Source organism: Pan paniscus, chromosome 22 (genome assembly GCF_029289425.2).
Source record: "Pan paniscus chromosome 22, NHGRI_mPanPan1-v2.0_pri, whole genome shotgun sequence".
NCBI classification, from domain to species: Eukaryota; Metazoa; Chordata; class Mammalia; order Primates; family Hominidae; genus Pan; species Pan paniscus.
The window spans coordinates 25,883,277-25,901,058 of record NC_073271.2 but is presented as its reverse complement, the minus strand read 5'-3'; the positions used below and the strand labels follow the sequence as shown (position 1 = coordinate 25,901,058).

Below are 17,782 nucleotides of genomic sequence, written 5' to 3'. Positions count from 1 at the left end.
GCCCACAGATATCCACCTACTCTTGGTGAAGCCAAAGATGTTCATATTGGTCAGGTTACAGGGTGACCTACTGTCCTGGTTTTAGCACCAAATGTCCTGCATCCCTGGAAAGCCACCCAGTCCCAGGTCAGTAACCCTCATTGCTAACCAGAACTGTCCTCCACATTGAAAATACACATTGTATTTCTTTTCTTGTTGCTTTTCCTGGTTAATATCTTTTTTGGGTGATTCACACAAATTACACTTTTTTAGTTTTATTATAGCATTTGATATTAAGATCCATCATTACCCTTAGTTAATCCTTTGGACTTAAGAGACACAACCTTAGATATACCAAAGACAATCATGGGAAGAGTGTGTAAAGAGCAAACTGTACCCCACTTGTCTGAAAAAAAACCACAAAATATAATAGAGCAAAAAGTTAAAGATACTCTAAACATATATTATGGAATTATAACTATAGAATAACCTGCTTAAAATACAGATTAGATCATGTTAATATTCTAGGAAAATCTCTGAGCTATTTCCCCATTGCTTCTCGCCCATTGAAACATACACTCATTTATTCATCCAGTTCACAAACATTAATTGATCACCTCATATATGCTATGCAGTATACAGTTGCTGAGACTATAAAGACAAGACAGTTCAGGCTTATAGCTCAGCAAGGGAGACTAATGTAAACAAATTAGTGCAATAAAAATTAAGAGGTGCTACACCAAAGACTGTACAGCTGGAGCAAAAAAAAACAAATGGCAGAGGAAAAGTTCAGCTGTATTTCCAGAAATATCTGTCCCAAATTAGTCAATATGTTCCAGATTTCAAAGATCTTTTCTAGTGTTTTGCCTAGAATGTACTTTCTCCATTTGTGCCGTCTCAAAATTTCACACATCCTTCATAGCCAAGCTTAAAGAGTTTAGGAAGTGTATCTTAACCCCCAATCAAGATTTACTATTCAATTTGTCCAAAATTCCACAATTAGAGTTTATTTTATTATGGCATATTTATTAATGTATTTATGGTCCGTTACCCATTTCAAAAAACAAAGATTGTTTCCACATGCCATGCCTCAAGATAAATTCCAAATGCATTACAGCACTAAATATTTTTAAATCTGTGGAAAATAATAATATTAGGCAATATTTCTCTGATCTTAGAGCAGAGAATAATTTTACAGGCATTACAAGAATGAAAAAAATACAGAAAAATAAAATATCAATTACAACTATGGTTGTATTTAACAAAAATCCAAATCAAATTAGTTTAAATAGAGAATGTATTATATGGATATTAAGAAGCAAGGACAAGGATGTGGCTGGACCCTAGAAATAACAAGAAGGAGAGACCTGAATCCCATTAAGAATTTTTTTTTAGATCTCTGCTGCTCTCTGCATCTCCTTCACTCTTATCACTGGATATACCTCCCTCTATTTCTCTAATCAATATGATGAAAGGCAGTGTGCCGACAGCTGCTGAGCTTTAAGTCTGATGGCTTGGGTACCTGAAGAGAGACAGACGAATTTACTGCTGGTCCTCGTACAAAAGTCCAGCAAGAGAAACATTAGCACATGTTGAAACACTCAGCTGTCAACATAGCATCACAAGGCAACTCTTATCTCAATGTGAACAATGGTATAGAAGCATGAGTGGGAAGAAAAAAAAAAAGTTTCCAAAAAGTGGTGGAGTAAATATCTTCACTATGAGAAGATAGATTGAATTACATAAAACTATAAAAGTGTCATGATCAGAAAAAGAGGTCAAAAGAAGTTACAAGACATTACAAACTAGAAAAAGTATCTGCAACTGTAATTGGAAGATAGTTTCTTTCCTTAATGTATAAGTGCAAAAGAAGATAAATATAAATATTCAAAATGGGCAAGGCAAAGACTTCAGAACTAACAAAGAAGCAATCCAACGAAATACAATAAAATCATTGTGGAAAAACATTCAGCTACATTAATAATCAATGTAATATGAATTTAAATAGCCATCAATTGCAAAGTTTTTTCCTCAGAAGTTGATTTTTTTTATTTACAATACTTGGAAATTTAGAGAAATGAGTACTTTCATACACTCGTGGTAGGCATGTAAGTTGATGCAATATTTCTAGAAGACAATTAGGTGATATGCATCAAGATCCTTAAAAAGGAACATATTCTTCATAATATGTTATAATTTTATATAAAAGAATTAAGGAAATAAAGAGATGTACCAATACCATTTTATTCACAAGAATTTATTCATTAAAACATTATTTTTATAGCAAAAAAATGGAAATGAATATAATGTCTGGCAATAGAGTTACCTAAATAAACTTTTGTGTTTTTAGGTGGAATATTGTATGTCACTAAAATTATATTTGAGTAAATATTAAATAACATGGAAAATGCCATTAAGAAAAAAACACAAAATACAACATTTTATATGCAGTATGATTCCAGGACCTATATATATGTGTGTGTGTGTGTGTGTGTGTCTGTGTGTGTGTGTATATGTATGTATACATATACTTATATACGTATACACACACACATATTTATAAATACACATAGCAAAAAAGGATTGGAAGAAAATACACCCAAATCTTGATATCAGTAACTCTCTAGGTACTAGAATTGTAGATTATTTTTTTCTCCTTTTTTCTTTATTTTCAAAAAAGAAAAATTTCACAAGTTTTCTTTTTATTTTCAGTAACGTACTTGAGCTACTTTGTTTTTCATTAGAAAAAAATTACAAAATCTTTAAACTTTTGAAGTTTAAAAATACGTCTAACTTTTGAGTCAATGAGGAAATAATGTGTGCATTTAAAAATATCTGTAAAATAAAAATGTAAATACCCACAATAAAATGTGTGAAATAAGCCAGAGTTACATAGAGCAGTAAACCTACAAGCCCAATGCTTTAACAAATTTTTTTAAAGTGTAAATACATTGGTACATTTCAACAGCTAAAATGACAGAAAGTATAGATTGCATGGAAGCAGAGACCCATAAAAGTCACATTGATACTATTTTCTGCTAATCTCTCAAAAAGACAAACAGATTCCTTGGTGTCTATTGTAAGGGAAGGGGTTACTGATTCCTCATACTAGATATTTATCTTGTTATTGTCTGGAAAAATACAGTCATGTCTATATTCTGGAAAAATGCATTCTTAGGCAATTTTGTCATGCAAACATCATAGCTTATTACACATGTAGGCTATATGGTATAGCCTACTGCTCCTAGGCTGCAAACCTGTGCAGTATGCTACTGTGCTGAATACTTTTAGCAACTGTAACACAATGGTATTTATATATCCAAATATAGAAAAGGTACAATAAAAATATGGCATTATAATCCTATAGGATAACCTTCATATATACAGTCTATCATTGACCAAAATAATCGTTATATGATGTGTGACTGTAATATGAAAATGAATATGCTTGACGTTCTACCTCATGTTTTAAGAAGTTTTGAGTTAAAAAAACACTGAAATAACTATATAATAGCTTAAGCATTTAATTCAAGTAGTTAGAAATATATCAAGAAATATTAAATATGAGTAAATAAGGAGAAACTCAAAACAAGAATCAAAACCAAATAAGTGAATTAAAAATCAAAATAGGAAGGCGTCAATCCAAGAATGGGTTACTCTTTAAATTTTAAAGCAGATAAAACTGCTGGAAGGAAAGAAGAAAGGGAAGGAGGGTGGTTGGTGGGAGGAGGGAGAGAGGGAGGGAGGGAGAGAAAAGGAAGGAAGGAAGGAAGGAGGGAAGGAAGGAAGGAAGGAGGGAGGGAGGGAGGGAGGGAGGGAAAGGCAAAAGTTGAAATAAGAAAAATATAACAATAATGGTAGCATAACAATTTAAATTCCAATGATAATTGTTATATAATATGATTTAAATAGGTATATGAAAAATAATTAAAAATAGTCTTATTGAAATAGATAATAGTCTAAAATAAATAATAATTAAAATTGTGTCATTGAAATAGGTAACAGTCTAAAACAAATTCTTGACATCTACTCAAAAATATCAATAACTAAGGAAAAATGTTTTTCATTTTATCGAAGAACTCTTGATGGAAGCATTCAGAGCTACACAGTCACACTGATTAGTTTTTTTAAGCTGAATGGAATTTCTATACTTTTCCAGGACATAAAAATCATTAGAAAACTATCCTTTACATTTTATTAAGCTTAGATAACCTAATGACAAAATTGACAAGGCCAATACACAAAATAAGAAAACTTATATACAAATCTAATTTATTAATAAGTGCAAAATGCTACATAAAATATCAACAAATCACATTCAGCAACATATTGAAAGAAAAACTCTTACTGATCAAATACAACTTATCCCAGAATTGCCAGGATGAGTTACTATAAAGAATAGTATTCATATGAAATAACTTATTAGAAGGGCAAATTGAACTCTGAAAAATATTTAATAAAATTCAATGCATATTGAGATATGAGTATAAATAATATTTATTTTAATTTGCATTTATTGTATTATATTAAATTAATAATATAGCATTTATTTCAATCTACCTTCCAAACCATAAGTAGTGGTTTAATAGTACAGGCATTTCTATTTAAATTAAGAACAAAATAAGATGACCCATTCTCATTTTCTTACTCTGAAAATTCTAACCAATGCAATAAGCAAAACAGAAATAATGAATATTTGAAGAGTATTACATTATGAGAAAACTCAAAATAATAAAGAGGAAATTAAAGTATTTCATAATGTGAGAAGGTGAGCCAATGCAAATAGACACTCACATAAAATTAATAACAAAAAAATTACAAAAGATCAAACTCAACTGTGAAAAAAACCTGCAAAATACCTAGGAAAAAATATTGTATGATTTGTTTTTGAAAACTATAAAATAAAGCTAATAAATATAAATATCCTGATATAAATATAAATGTGCCCATGTTCTTAGATATGAAGATGGAATTTAAAAAAATATTTCCCCATATATTTATAAGTTTAATGATATTCTCAACAAAATTCCAATAAATAAGCAAATCTTTTCAAGATTACCTGAGGTCAGGAGTTCGAGACCAGCCTGGCCAACATGGTGAAACCCCATCTCTACTAAAAACACAAAAATTAGCCGGGCATGGTGGCGGGCACCTGTAATCCCAGCTACTTGGGATGCTGAGGCAGGAGAATTGCTTGAGCCCGGGAGACGGAGGTTTCAGTGAGTTGAGATTGCACCACGGCACTCCAATCTGGGCAACAGAGCTAGACTCTGTCTCAAAAAAAAAAAAAAAAAGAAGAAGAAGAGTAAATGGATCCTATAGAAAGTGTCATTTATTTACCCAGCAAGTTTTAGAACCAGTATTAACACAATGTGATGCTACTATACAGATGGATCAATGGAACAGAAGAGTCCAGAAATTAAATTATATGACAATTATTATGTCACAAAGGTGGTATAACAGATCAGTAAGAAATTATAGACATATATGTGTGTAGGTGTATGCATATATATAAAATTATAAACAGCATGTGGTATACAGTTATATATTGCATATATAATTGTACTAGCTTTTCTTCTAATACCACACGTCAAGATATTTCAAATGGATTAAATGAACTAAATTATGAAAACACAAAAATCTTGTTAAAAACCCAATAGCGGCCGGGCGCGGTGGCTCACGCCTGTAATCCCAGCACTTTGGGAGGCCGAGGCGGGCGGATCACGAGGTCAGGAGATCGAGACCATCCTGGCTAACACGGTGAAACCCCGTCTCTACTAAAAATACAAAAAATTAGCCGGGCGTGGTGGTGGGCGCCTGTAGTCCCAGCTACTCGGGAGGCTGAGGCAGGAGAATGGCGTGAACCCGGGAGGCGGAGCTTGCAGTGAGCCGAGATTGCGCCACTGCACTCCAGCCTGGGCGACAGAGCGAGACTCCGTCTCAAAAAAAAAAAAAAAAAAAAAAAAAAAAAAAAACCCAATAGCAATTATATTTATCAATTATGTGGGCAGAGGAGAAATTTTGAATTCCAACAGTCCCACATAGGCTAGATTCTGTTACTGTAACAAATGATTCTTCCAAAAAAAAATAAAAATAAAAAAATTTTAAAAAGAGGATTAAAATTGAGGCTTAAAAGACGGATTTTTGCTGAAATGGCTGTAGTGAGTCTGTTGCAGGCTCTGCTCCAACGTCCCAGGCTGAAAGAGCAGTCACTGGGCAGAGGGAAACGGAAGAGAGGTCTGGGAATTCTCTCACTAGCAGTGAAGTCCTCTGTCCAGGAAGTGACACCAGAGACTTCTGCTCACAAGTCATGGAACACAGCCAGTCACACAGCCCCAACCAACCCCATGTTAGGTACAATCCACGCATGTATTCCGAAGGGAAAGAACCGCAAATAGTAACAACTACTATGAATGCTTCATGTTTCAGGAAAAAATTAATGTATTTGTAATTATAAATGTAAACATTTCTCTGCCCAAAAATCTAATCAACATTAAAGCTAAATAATAAACTGAGAAAACATTTGCAATAAAAAATACTGACCATTTTATATCATTATGAGTAAGAAAGTAATGATATCTCAGGATATAAAAAAGGCAAAAGACAGGAGGAACAAGTGATTTAAAATTACAGAGGTATAAATAGGTAGCAAATAAGTTTTAAAATTAAACTACTCAGTAATCAAACGGATGCAAATTGAAGCAATAATAAATATTTTCTATAATACATTGACCTAAAATCATACAGATTCTGAGGGAGGTTGCAATTCAGTTGGGCATTTCTACATGGTGGATGGATGCACATATAAATTGCTCAGCCTTCACTTCTGCAGGTCCCTGTAGCATTATATAATAAAAGCCTAAACTGTTTATACCTTATGTTTCGTAATTACAAGACATTTTACTCTCTCCAAGTAAAAACACGAAAAGTGCTTAATGTCAATCATAATAGAATGTATAACAGTGAAGAACTGACAACAACTTACCCAAAAAAGGGGGTGGATTAAGAAAACTGTGACATATCCAGACAATGAAATATTAAGTAGCCATTGAAAAGGTGGATTATGTTCAGGAAGAGGTACCTATGTGAAAATGACAGGAGAAAATAGGATAGAGTCAGGCCAGGCGCAGTGGTTTACGCCTGTAATCCCAGCACTTTGGGAGGCCGAGACAGGTCAGGAGCTAAGAGACCAGCCTGGCCAACATGGTGAAACCCCGTCTCTACTAAAAATACAAAATTAGCTGGGTGTGGTGGCGAACGCCTGTAGGCCCAACTACTCGGGAGGCTGAGGCAGGAGAATCACTGGAACCCAGGAGGCAGAGGTTGCAGTGAGCTGAGGTAGTGCCATTGCACTCCAGCCTTTGCAATATGAGTGAAACACTGTCTCAAAAGAAAGAAAGAAGGAAACAAACAAAGAGAAAGAGAGAGGGAGGGAGGGAGGGAGAGAGGAAGGAAGGAAGGAAGGAAGGAAGGAAGGAAGGAAGGAAGGAAGGAAGGAAGGAAGGAAGGAAGGAAGGAAGGAAAGAAGGGAGGGAAGGAGGAAGGGAGGAAGGGAGGGAGGGAGGGAGGAAGGGAAAGAAAAGAAAGAAAGCCGGATAGAGTCGTCTTAACTATTTCAGAGAAAATTCAGGTATGTGTAGGAAAAGAATAGAAGGAAATTCACCAAACTGTTAATAGTGATTGTTTCACAGTGTTATGGTTGTGTCTTGTTTTTTCCCCTTTCTTTCAATGTATTACCCAATTTATAGTTGTATGTGTGCTTTTAAAATAAAATTATTTAGAATAAAAAATGTCTCCACACACATCAGACACACCAGAAAGTAAAATGCCTGGAATAGCCCGGGCGCGGTGGCTCACGCCTGTAATCCCAGCACTTCGGGAGGCCGAGGAGGGCGGATCACGAGGTCAGGAGATCGGGACCATCCTGCCTAACATGGTGAAACCCTGTCTCTACTAAAAATACAAAACATTAGCAGGGCGCAGTGGCGGGCACCTGTAGTCCAAGCTACTTTGGAGGCCGAGGCAGGAGAATGGCGTGAACCCGGGAGGCGGAGCTTGCAGTGAGCTGAGATCTCACCACTGCACTCCAGCCTGGGCAACAGAGCGAGACTCCGCCTCAAAAAAAAAAAAAATGCCTTGAATATCCATTGTGGGAGTTCACAGAGTGCAGCACATTTAAAAATACGTGCATTGAGCAGTCAAGTGGACTTTCAGATGTTACTACTTTAAAAATAAATGGTGTGTATTTCCAAAAGTTCTTATTTGAGGCATTCCTAACACAGATCCCTCCGTGATATGATGTTTAACTGTCCTTTATTTTCAATCAACTAGAAGCTTTCTTGGATATCTGTATTAGTCAAGCTTATCTCTCTTCATCTGGGACCTAACTACTTCACAAAGAAATTTTCTCTGAGAAATAACTTTCATCGAACTCATTCATTATTCATGTCAATGCAGACTCTCAGTTCATTTTAAAGTGTTGGATCTTAGAATGAAACTGAGAGCAATCTAGGAAGGTATTAGTAACAGAACTACCTTCTGGATTCTGGGGTAACTTATGAACAATAATAAATACAGAGTTTCAATCAGACACTTTAAAGGAAAAGTGTCGTGCTAAATGTGTAAATGCTTGCATCTGAGATGCTGTAAGCTTTTTAGATGTTCTACAGCACTGTTGTTGCCTAGTGTATCATTTTGTACAATTTTTTAAATCAGTAAATGAAAAATGTTATTAAAAGGATGGATTTTTTTTAATTTTCAAATGCTGAAACAGAAATATACAGAGATGTTTTAAAAACCAAATGGAAAATATTAAGGAAGAAAAAGAAGAGGCCACGCATGGTGGCTCATGCCTGTAATCCCAGCGCTTTGGGAGGCCGAGGCAGACAGATCATCTGAGGTCAGGAGTTTGAGACCAGCCTGGCCAACATGGCAAAACCCCATCTCCACTAAAAATACAAAAACTAGCCGGGTGTGGTGGCACACACCTGTAGTACCAGCTACTCAGGAGGCTGAGGCAGGAGAATCGCTTGAACCCGGGAGCCAGAGGTTGCAGCGAGCCGAGACTGCATCACTGCAATGCAGCCTGGGTGACAGAGCAAAACTCCATCTCACAAAAAAAAAAAAAAAAAAAAAAAAGAAAGAAAAGAATATAGCAAATGTATTTTAAATATTTACATTAAATGTCAAGGACATGCACCTTACCTGCAACATATCTGTGAGATACGATTGATTAAAAGATGCTGTTTTTCGTAGACATGCAGACCATCTTAATGCTTAGGTATTTTTGTAAATGAAAAGATGAGGTAAGATTTGATGGTATAAATCTGATATGAATTAGATAAAAAGTAGTGTCATAATTAGAGGTTTTATTTCTGATCAAGAACCTGATGTCTAACTTTTCATTAAATTAGCACAAGAACAATATTTAAGACTGCAAATTATTTTAGTCAGTCCCAAAGAGAGTAGATCTACGGATCAAACTTTTCAAAAAGTGTTTCTTAAGACAACAATTCCACTGCATGTCACGGTTACAAGGAAAACTGTCCTATCATCAAATGAATTTGGGGGATACTGAGTTAAACACTCAAATTGTTTTCTTTGCTGCAGGACTTCTGAGAGACAAATGTTATTGTGTAGTGTGAATTTTTAAGAAGGATGAAATGAAGCAGTGCCTCCCAAGCATATTTGACCACTGAATTCTCTATGTATAAGATCTCATGGGCAACATATATGCACACACATCGGTATATACTGCTCTGTGGGAGCTGTGAGCCTCCATTTATTTTGGCTTCAAACATCAGTTCTAATCTTTAACAGCAATATCTTCTTCTCAGCAAGAAATTTCAGGTTGAGAAACAACAGAAATACAGAAGAAGAAAACTAGAAAATAGGGATGCAACACATAATATAGCTTCCCTGGAACCACAGGTTGTGAACTTGTCTTATTCCCTTCTTTTAATTAATAAGGAGATAAATAGAATCATGAGCTCTTCAGCATGAATATGAGTCATTTAAATGAGATGTTAAAAGCTAAAACTATAACTGCTGTCAAGAGACATTAAAGTGATCACAGACTTTCATAAGAATAAAAGTTTGGCATGAATTTTTGGCAATATTCCTGGTTCTTGCCTGAAATCTGCTGTTGAACAGGAGAAGAGCCATACCTTCATGATGTTAAGGGGCTGGCAGCCTGATGAAAAGTATGCTTTGAAAGTGCCTGGGGACAATGGGCCGTGATTGTTGGGAGAGAGTGAGAAATCACTGCTAAAAAGGCAGTAATGGAAAAAGTCAGGCAGTCTCACTACAGACCTCAATAACCACCCTCCATCTTTCCTACGTATCTCAAAGGCCTCTCTCTTGGCAGAACAAACTACTTTGTGAGGCATAGTGTTCAGGCACAAGAAGGAGAGTAAGTTCAACTGAAGGACCATTTACTGGGGACAACATACTACGACCAAATCACTGCATTTAGCTCTGAAGGAGAAGGCACATTTCAATAAACATCTGTCCTGATCTTCAAGGAACAGGCAGAGCAGGATGTAGGCTTATTTTACACCAAAATAAATTCCTTGAAATATGTAGTAGATTTTATGTTACCAAAAGAAAGGGAGAGTTCACCTTTGGCTGGAGGAATCAGGAAAGATTCCACATAGGAGGAGACAAAAAGCAGGCTTTTTGCTTTATTGATAGAATAATTGACTACTATACCTACTTTCTTTTTCTGTACTCTACACCAGTAATGCAGCATATCCCAAAAGACTGGAAGCTCTGCTGAGGGCAGGAACCAAGCATCTTTCATCTTTGTATTTTCCACTCCTCCTAGCATAGTCTTAGATATTAATAGATGGCTAGTAATGTTTTATGAGTTGAACTGAGTGTTGAATAACACTGGAATAAGAGTAACTTTGGCTTTGGGTAGTTTATAGTGCAACTCAAATTTATGAAGGAAAATTACTAATAGTATTTACTAAACTGCCCATAATCCGCGGCCTTTCTCTTACTAGCTACCCTCTGAAGTACATCCATAATTCCTTGCTCCATATTTTCTTATTCCTCAAAGGCCATTCCTAGTGAATTAATGCAAATCTCTTTAAGGCATCAAAGAGTGAGTCTGGATGTGGTTATTGTCTCAATGGTGACATCAAACCCCATTCTCCCCCTCTAAAGGATACTAATACCTGAAGACACTTATAGCAGGCTGAATTAGAGCCAGTTTCCAGTTGAAGCTGTCCTTGTCCTTAACCACAGCTCTGTTCTTGGCTGGGACTTTCTGAAAGGTAAAAATCCAATCTCTTCTGTCCATTCACTTTCCATCAGGTCAAGAAACACCTGCTTCCCATCCAAATCCATCTAGCATGGGATATTTACCAAGAATGTTTTGAGCTCCAAAGATAAAACAAAAATAGGAAAGCTGAGTGAGGAAGACAGCATTTATCTAAGGGAATCTTAGAATTTAAGTGGGAGCCAAATGATGGGAACACATGGACACATAGAGGGGAACAACACACATTGGGGCCTATTGGAGGACAAAGGGTGGGAGGAGGGAGAGGATCAAGAAAAATAACTAATGGGTACTAGGCTTAATACTTGCGTGATGAAATTATCTGCACAGCAACCCCCCATGACACATATTTACCTATGTACAAAACTGTGCATGTACCCCTGAACTTAAAATGGAAGTTTTTTTAAAAAAAAAGTCCACGTGGTCTTTGGTTTTCTGTTCCTGCATCAGTTTGCTAAGGATGATGGCTTCACTTGGACTTCTAATAGGCACCACAAAAGAATCACGTCCCAAGTCAAGTACCTCCTGCATCGTTCCTCATCTTGGTCAATGGCAATTTCAAGCCAAAAACCTGATGTTACCCTCAACTCCCTTGTAGCCTTGTTTGACTAGGCCTAGTCACTGTTTTAAAGACACTATTTCTAAATACAGTCACATTTTGAGGATCCAGAGGTGAGGCCTGCAACATATAAATTTGAGGGAGGATGCAATTCAGTCCATAACAGTGACTTACCAAGAAAGCAAGTCGCTTCTGAGTTTCAAAGCTACTCCAGAATGTAGGCACAGGCATTATTGTCTCATACCCTTTGTTTAGTGACCATATGTGGCACCTTGTCTCAGGTGAGGGAACACAGAGTATGAAGGACAGACCAGTTTAGCATCAGCATTATTTGTACCAACATCTATGCTTCCCAGAAAAGTACAGTGGGAGCAATCAGGACAAAGTCCTCATAAGTAAATCCTAAATATGAACGTGTATTAATAAAAAAGCATTAATTTTTCAGAATTCTTATCTATTCTGGTGTTTACAAGCAGTATGATTTTACCCTTATCATTTTAAATGGCACAAATATTCACATAAGACAGACTCATTACTCAAAGAAAAAGCCCAACTTCTTTCACTTTCCAACCCTTTGCTTCGACAATGGTGGGTGAGGTGGAGAAGAGGCTGGGGAGGTGGATATTAAGCATGCACCTTGACCGTTGATCAAGCTTCCTAATGATGATCAGACAAAGGATTACTGCCCAACCATTTCCAGTCTATAAAGACTGGCAGGTGATCTGTACTCACTCAAACTGATCTACGACATAGACATGACAAAAAAATAGTTTAACAATGCTTCTCATGCTTCAGGTACACACGAGCAATGAAAGAGAACATGGACAACCCAGGCCTGCTGATTTTGAGGTTTCTCACCCTCCTGTGTTCCATCTGTCATGCACTACTTCTCTCAAGAATTATAGAAGAATGAAAAAGCTTGTTCTTCATCCTGAGCTCTCAGTCCTGCTTTCTCCCTTCACCCACTGCCCTGGCTTGGGAAATTTCAAAAATATAAGGGGAGGGGACAACTTTGCCTCTCTTCCTTGAGCCTAAGCTACATTTTTATTTCAATTTCCTAACCCTTCCATGGTCCACAGCATTGTTAGGAGTAGAAGTCAGCTAAGCTCAAATGAGAGACAGAGAGAGGAAGAGGAACAGAGGGATGAACAAGGTAGGGATTTCTTGTCTCAAACCAATGGGCCTCCAAATGAATGAGGCCAGAGGTTCACAACATGAAGACCCCTAAAGCCTTCAGACGTCTCATTGACAGCTCACACTCACAATTATTATACAAAAGAAGTAAAAAGGGAGGAAGGGAGGAATGGAGGAAGGGAGGGAGACAGAGAGAGAGAAAGAAAGAGAGAAGGAAAGAAAGAAGGAAAGAAAGAAAGAGAGAAAGGAAGGAAAAAAGAAAAAAGAAAGAGAAAGAAAGAGAGAGAGAAAGAAAGAAAGAAAAGAGAAAGGAAAGGAAAAGAAAGGAAAAAAAGAGAGGGAAAGAGAGAACAAGAAGGAGAGAAGGAAAGACCGAAGGAGGAAATTATGCAAGGGCCCCAATGTGTGTGCCCCTTTATTCTGCTTATTAAAGACTCTACATCTCATTTTGTTGTATCTGAAGCTATGGGGAGGAGAAGGAGGGAGGAAATGGCTGATCGTTAAACAGTCTGCCCACATGTGAGGTAATGGTCTGGCTCCTATTAATAACTTTCTCCTGTTTCTGTCAGATCTCACTTTTTTGGTACATCTCCAGCTTTCTATTTACCTCATACCACAGTAGATTTTTCGCATTTATCAGCAACCCTCTCTTGGAGAAAGAGAGTGTGATGGGGTCTTGAGCTAATGACACCATTCATAATGCCTGTTTGATGAAAAAATGAAAAAAAAATTGCTCTGAAAGTGACAAAACAGTTCACCTACACACTACCCAAGCACATAATGAAAACACTTGTAATTCCCTTAAACCCAGGTTCATTTGGCTTTATGTGATAGACAACTACATAGCAAAAGAATAATTTTGAGGCAAGTAGTCAGTTCACCAGTTGGTGCCAACTCCTCTTTTTATTTCCATTATCCAGGTACGATAATAAAAAAAACTTATTTCTAGGGAATTTTTGAGTTTTCAGGGCACTTTGATTACATTTTCTCATTTGCTTTATAGAGCAATTCTCCAAGGGAAGCAAGACAACACTATTAGCTCACATGTATGAGACAAAGAACAACAGAAATAACTTGATGAAATGAAAACATTTACATTTTTTGGACATTCGGACAACTGAGTCAGTCCCAGACAAGACTGTGACTTTGAATAAGCATGATGTAATGTGTAATCTTCTTGTTCACTTTTTCATTTATAAAAATGGAAAAAAAACCCTCCTGCCTTGAATGTTATAAAGTGTAATTAAACATATGTAAAAGAGCTATTTCATAATAATTTTCTTTCTGATACTTAAGAATCCTTCTCAAAGAGGAAGTAGGTAGATCAGGTTTCAAAATTCAGAATTTCTGTTTCCTATTCAGGTATTTGTTTCCTCCAAGCAGCCTACCCTGCACAGATTAATGGTGCTCACATCCATGCCAGTGATTGACTTTCCCCTAAATACCTGCAGCCTGAACGTCCTAAAGATGCCTTGGTCTCCCCAAGGATGCTGATTCTGAGTAAGACACAGTCTCTCTACATGTGGGCTCTCCCTGTGGGGCTGAGGAGATAGACAAGTAAACAAGTCATTGTTAATAATTACTGTGGAAGCCCTATCACCAGGCAGCCCTCTGTATGGGTCACCTAGATGGTGGCAGTAAGACGGACTTATGTCCACCTTCTGGTGACCAAGTGTCTTTTGCATCATCTTGTCACCTCACTGTTGAGCATCCACCAACAGTTCTGAGAGAAACTGAAAATCAACTCCAGAGTCTCTCCCTACCATTGTCTGACAAAAGTAAAACACAAATTCACTTGAACAGCAACATTTTTCCTTACGTTCATTTCAAATAAAGGTCTTAAATGGCTCCTTAGGTAAAGGTTAACATTACCAAATAACTCTGTCATGTAATTTTCCTTCTTTTAATTTCAGTTTTTGTGGGTACATAGTAGGTGTATTGTCATACAATTTTCAACTATGATTTCTCAGAAACCAGGGAAATTATCTATACCTGAATGTCCCATATTATCAGTCTACAAAAGCCCGAAATATTTCCAAAAGGAGCCAAAATAATTCACTATAAACCATCTTAGCTTTCACAACCCAACACTGTAGTTAGTTATTTAATAAAGTCATTTCAGCAGGAACATTACAGATGTGTATTTGTTTATTGCATTTTTTTCAAAGTAGGATCAGGGTAATTTCTTTGAATTACAGTCTGTCCATTGGAGTTCCCTTTCTAACAAAAAATGCACATAAATGATGCACATGATGCGTATTTGTGATTTTCGTTTCAGACTTTTTCTATATTATTTTTTTTCCCCCTTTGAATGGAGAGAGAACTGAGAGCACTTGTAAATCAACCTAGCATAGACAAGTTAGGTAAAACCTACAACTGACTTTTGGTAAGGGATCACTCAATCGTGAGAGTAGATAAAAAATAGCAGCCTGGGCCGGGCACGGTGGCTCATGCCTGTAATCCCATCACTTTGGGAGGCTGAGGCAGGCAGATCACGAGGTCAGGAGTTTGAGACCAGCCTGGCCAATATGGTGAATCTCCATATCTACTAAAAATACAAAAATTAGCCAGTCATGGTGGTGCACGCCTGTAATCCCAGCTACTCAGTTAGCTGAGGCAGGAGAATTGCTTGAACCTGGGAGACGGAGGTTGCAATGAGCCAAGATTGCACCACTGCCCTCCAGCCTGGGCGACAGAGCAAGACTCCATCTCAAAAAATATAGATAGATAGATAGATAGATAGATAGATAGATAGATAGATAGATAGATATCGATATAGATATAGATATGTCAGCCTGCAAGTTACAAGTGTTTAGCATTCCATGAGCATCAGTTAACATGTACTTTCAAAAGAAATGAGGAGTATTGGTCAATCAAGGAGTAACTTAAATGGAGATGGGTTAAGAAAGCTTCCACTGTAGGCCCTGTGTCTATTAATAATCCTAGGACGTCTCTCAGAAAACATCTAAGAACTGTACAGTTAACAACACTTACATTGTTTCTGTCAAACATCAATGTCTCAAGCAAAATCAGAGCTACATTCTCTGATGAGGCTTTAAGCACTAACATTTTGTACTGTTACTTGCAGTGAGATCCTCCTGTTTAAGACACCAGAGCCTACCTAGAACATGTGCACTTGCTCAATGAAGGGACATATTTCTTCAGTTACCAGATGCAGGTTTGCTTTGGACTAAACAGTTTCTAAAAACAAAAAGGAAAAGAAAGAAAGAAAAAAAGAAAAGAAAGAAAAAAAACCAGTTCTTTGAATATTCTCATGCACTTTGGAAAGTACTAGAATATGATCTCAGAATTCTGAGCCATGAAGCACAAAAAAGGACATTTTTATCTTGAAAAATCTAACAGTATGTATGTGTCATTTTGATCCCATCAACTCTGCATGATCCCCTTAGAGTCTGGAATGTAGGCTTCTGAATAGAAAGATCTTCATTCTAAAGAAGAATGGTCCTACAAGGATACAGCTCAAATTATGTTTAGATCAAGCACGGTGCAATTCTTGTCCACATCACAGAAAATCGTTCTCTGCCATATTATCAGTTACACTTTTATACCACTAAATGTTTGGAACATATTTGCCATGTGAGAGATGGTATACAGTCCAACACTGGATTTAAAATCTTAAGCATACATATGCAGTTAGTCCTATTTATCTGCATGTGGCACATGCTGATAAACTTCACTTTTAGCCCGGGATTTGGGATCTGCTCTATTACTCTATTTATCATTTGGGGTCTCTTATTTGTATATGTACATTCTTCTTTTTACTGGCCGGGTGTGGTGGTTCATGCTTGTAATCCCAGAACTTTAGGAGGCCGAGGCGGGTGGATCACCTGAGGTCAGGAGTTCGAGACCAGCCTGGCCAACATGGTGAAACCCCATCTCTACTAATAATATAATAATTAGCCGGGCATGGTAGTGCGCACAAGTAATCCTAGCTACTCGGGAGGCTGAGGCAGGAGAATCGCTTGAACCCAGAGGCGGAGGTTGCAGTGAGCTGAGATTGTGCCATTGCACTCCAGTCTGGGTGACAGAGCGAGACTCTGTCTCAAAAAAAAAAAAAAATTACATGTGAACCATGTGACTAACGCTTCTCATGCATCTCTTTTGCTTCTGCAGGAGGGATTTTTGAAACAGTGGAAAATGAGCCTGTTAATGTTGAAGAATTAGCTTTCAAGTTTGCAGTCACCAGCATTAACAGAAACCGAACCCTGATGCCTAACACCACATTAACCTATGACATCCAGAGAATTAACCTTTTTGATAGTTTTGAAGCCTCGCGGAGAGGTAACTATTTTCCCACTTTTAAAAGCTTCTTTGGGTGATATGTCTGCTCTCCAAGTCACCTTCTTTTTGCTACCTGCCCTCTTTTAAAGCGGGCATCTTTGTGCAAATGGGTCGCGGGAAATCTGGGTCTTCGATGTCACTGATCAATGCAATCTGAACTAACCTAATGGACGTTGCCAAGCACTGTTTTCTGGGCCTTTCTGATGAGCTTACCCTTCAGTGCCCTCCACTCTATGATTAACTAGTTCAGCTGTGAATGGAAAATGTCAAGCTTGATCTGTTTTTCCTTCCTGAAGCTGAGATACCACCATGAAATCGTGCGGTGCAGTCAAATAAAACATGGAAGGTCAATCCACTGAGCATGTGGAAATGCCCAGGACACACATAACTCACACCCTGAATTTTAACAGGTTGTAAACTACTGAGTTTACCTAGCATCCTCTCAACATTTTTTTACTCTTTTCCACAAAATCATAGAAATATGAAGATTAAACCTGTGAGAGCAATGTCTACATCCGATCCTC

The 17,782-nt window shown here is 37.2% G+C and overlaps 2 protein-coding genes across 12 annotated transcripts in view; one reads left to right on the top strand and one right to left on the bottom strand.

The window, feature by feature from the left end:
• The window catches only part of BACH1 (BTB domain and CNC homolog 1), a 456,481-nt gene that overhangs the window by 44,134 nt on the left and 394,565 nt on the right, over positions 1–17,782 (bottom strand). The gene's annotated exons all lie outside the window — the stretch shown is intronic.
• Positions 1–17,782, top strand: part of GRIK1 (glutamate ionotropic receptor kainate type subunit 1) — a 380,508-nt gene that overhangs the window by 206,786 nt on the left and 155,940 nt on the right. For 6 of the 11 annotated variants that reach the window (XM_003813193.7, XM_008965776.6, XM_024926993.5 and 3 more), the window contains exon 2: positions 17,091–17,258. The exons of the other annotated variants lie outside the window; for them this stretch is intronic. In XM_003813193.7, the coding sequence (XP_003813241.1) occupies positions 17,091–17,258 (168 nt within the window). The remainder of the gene's footprint in view (positions 1–17,090; positions 17,259–17,782) is intronic. 11 annotated transcript variants of the gene reach the window in all.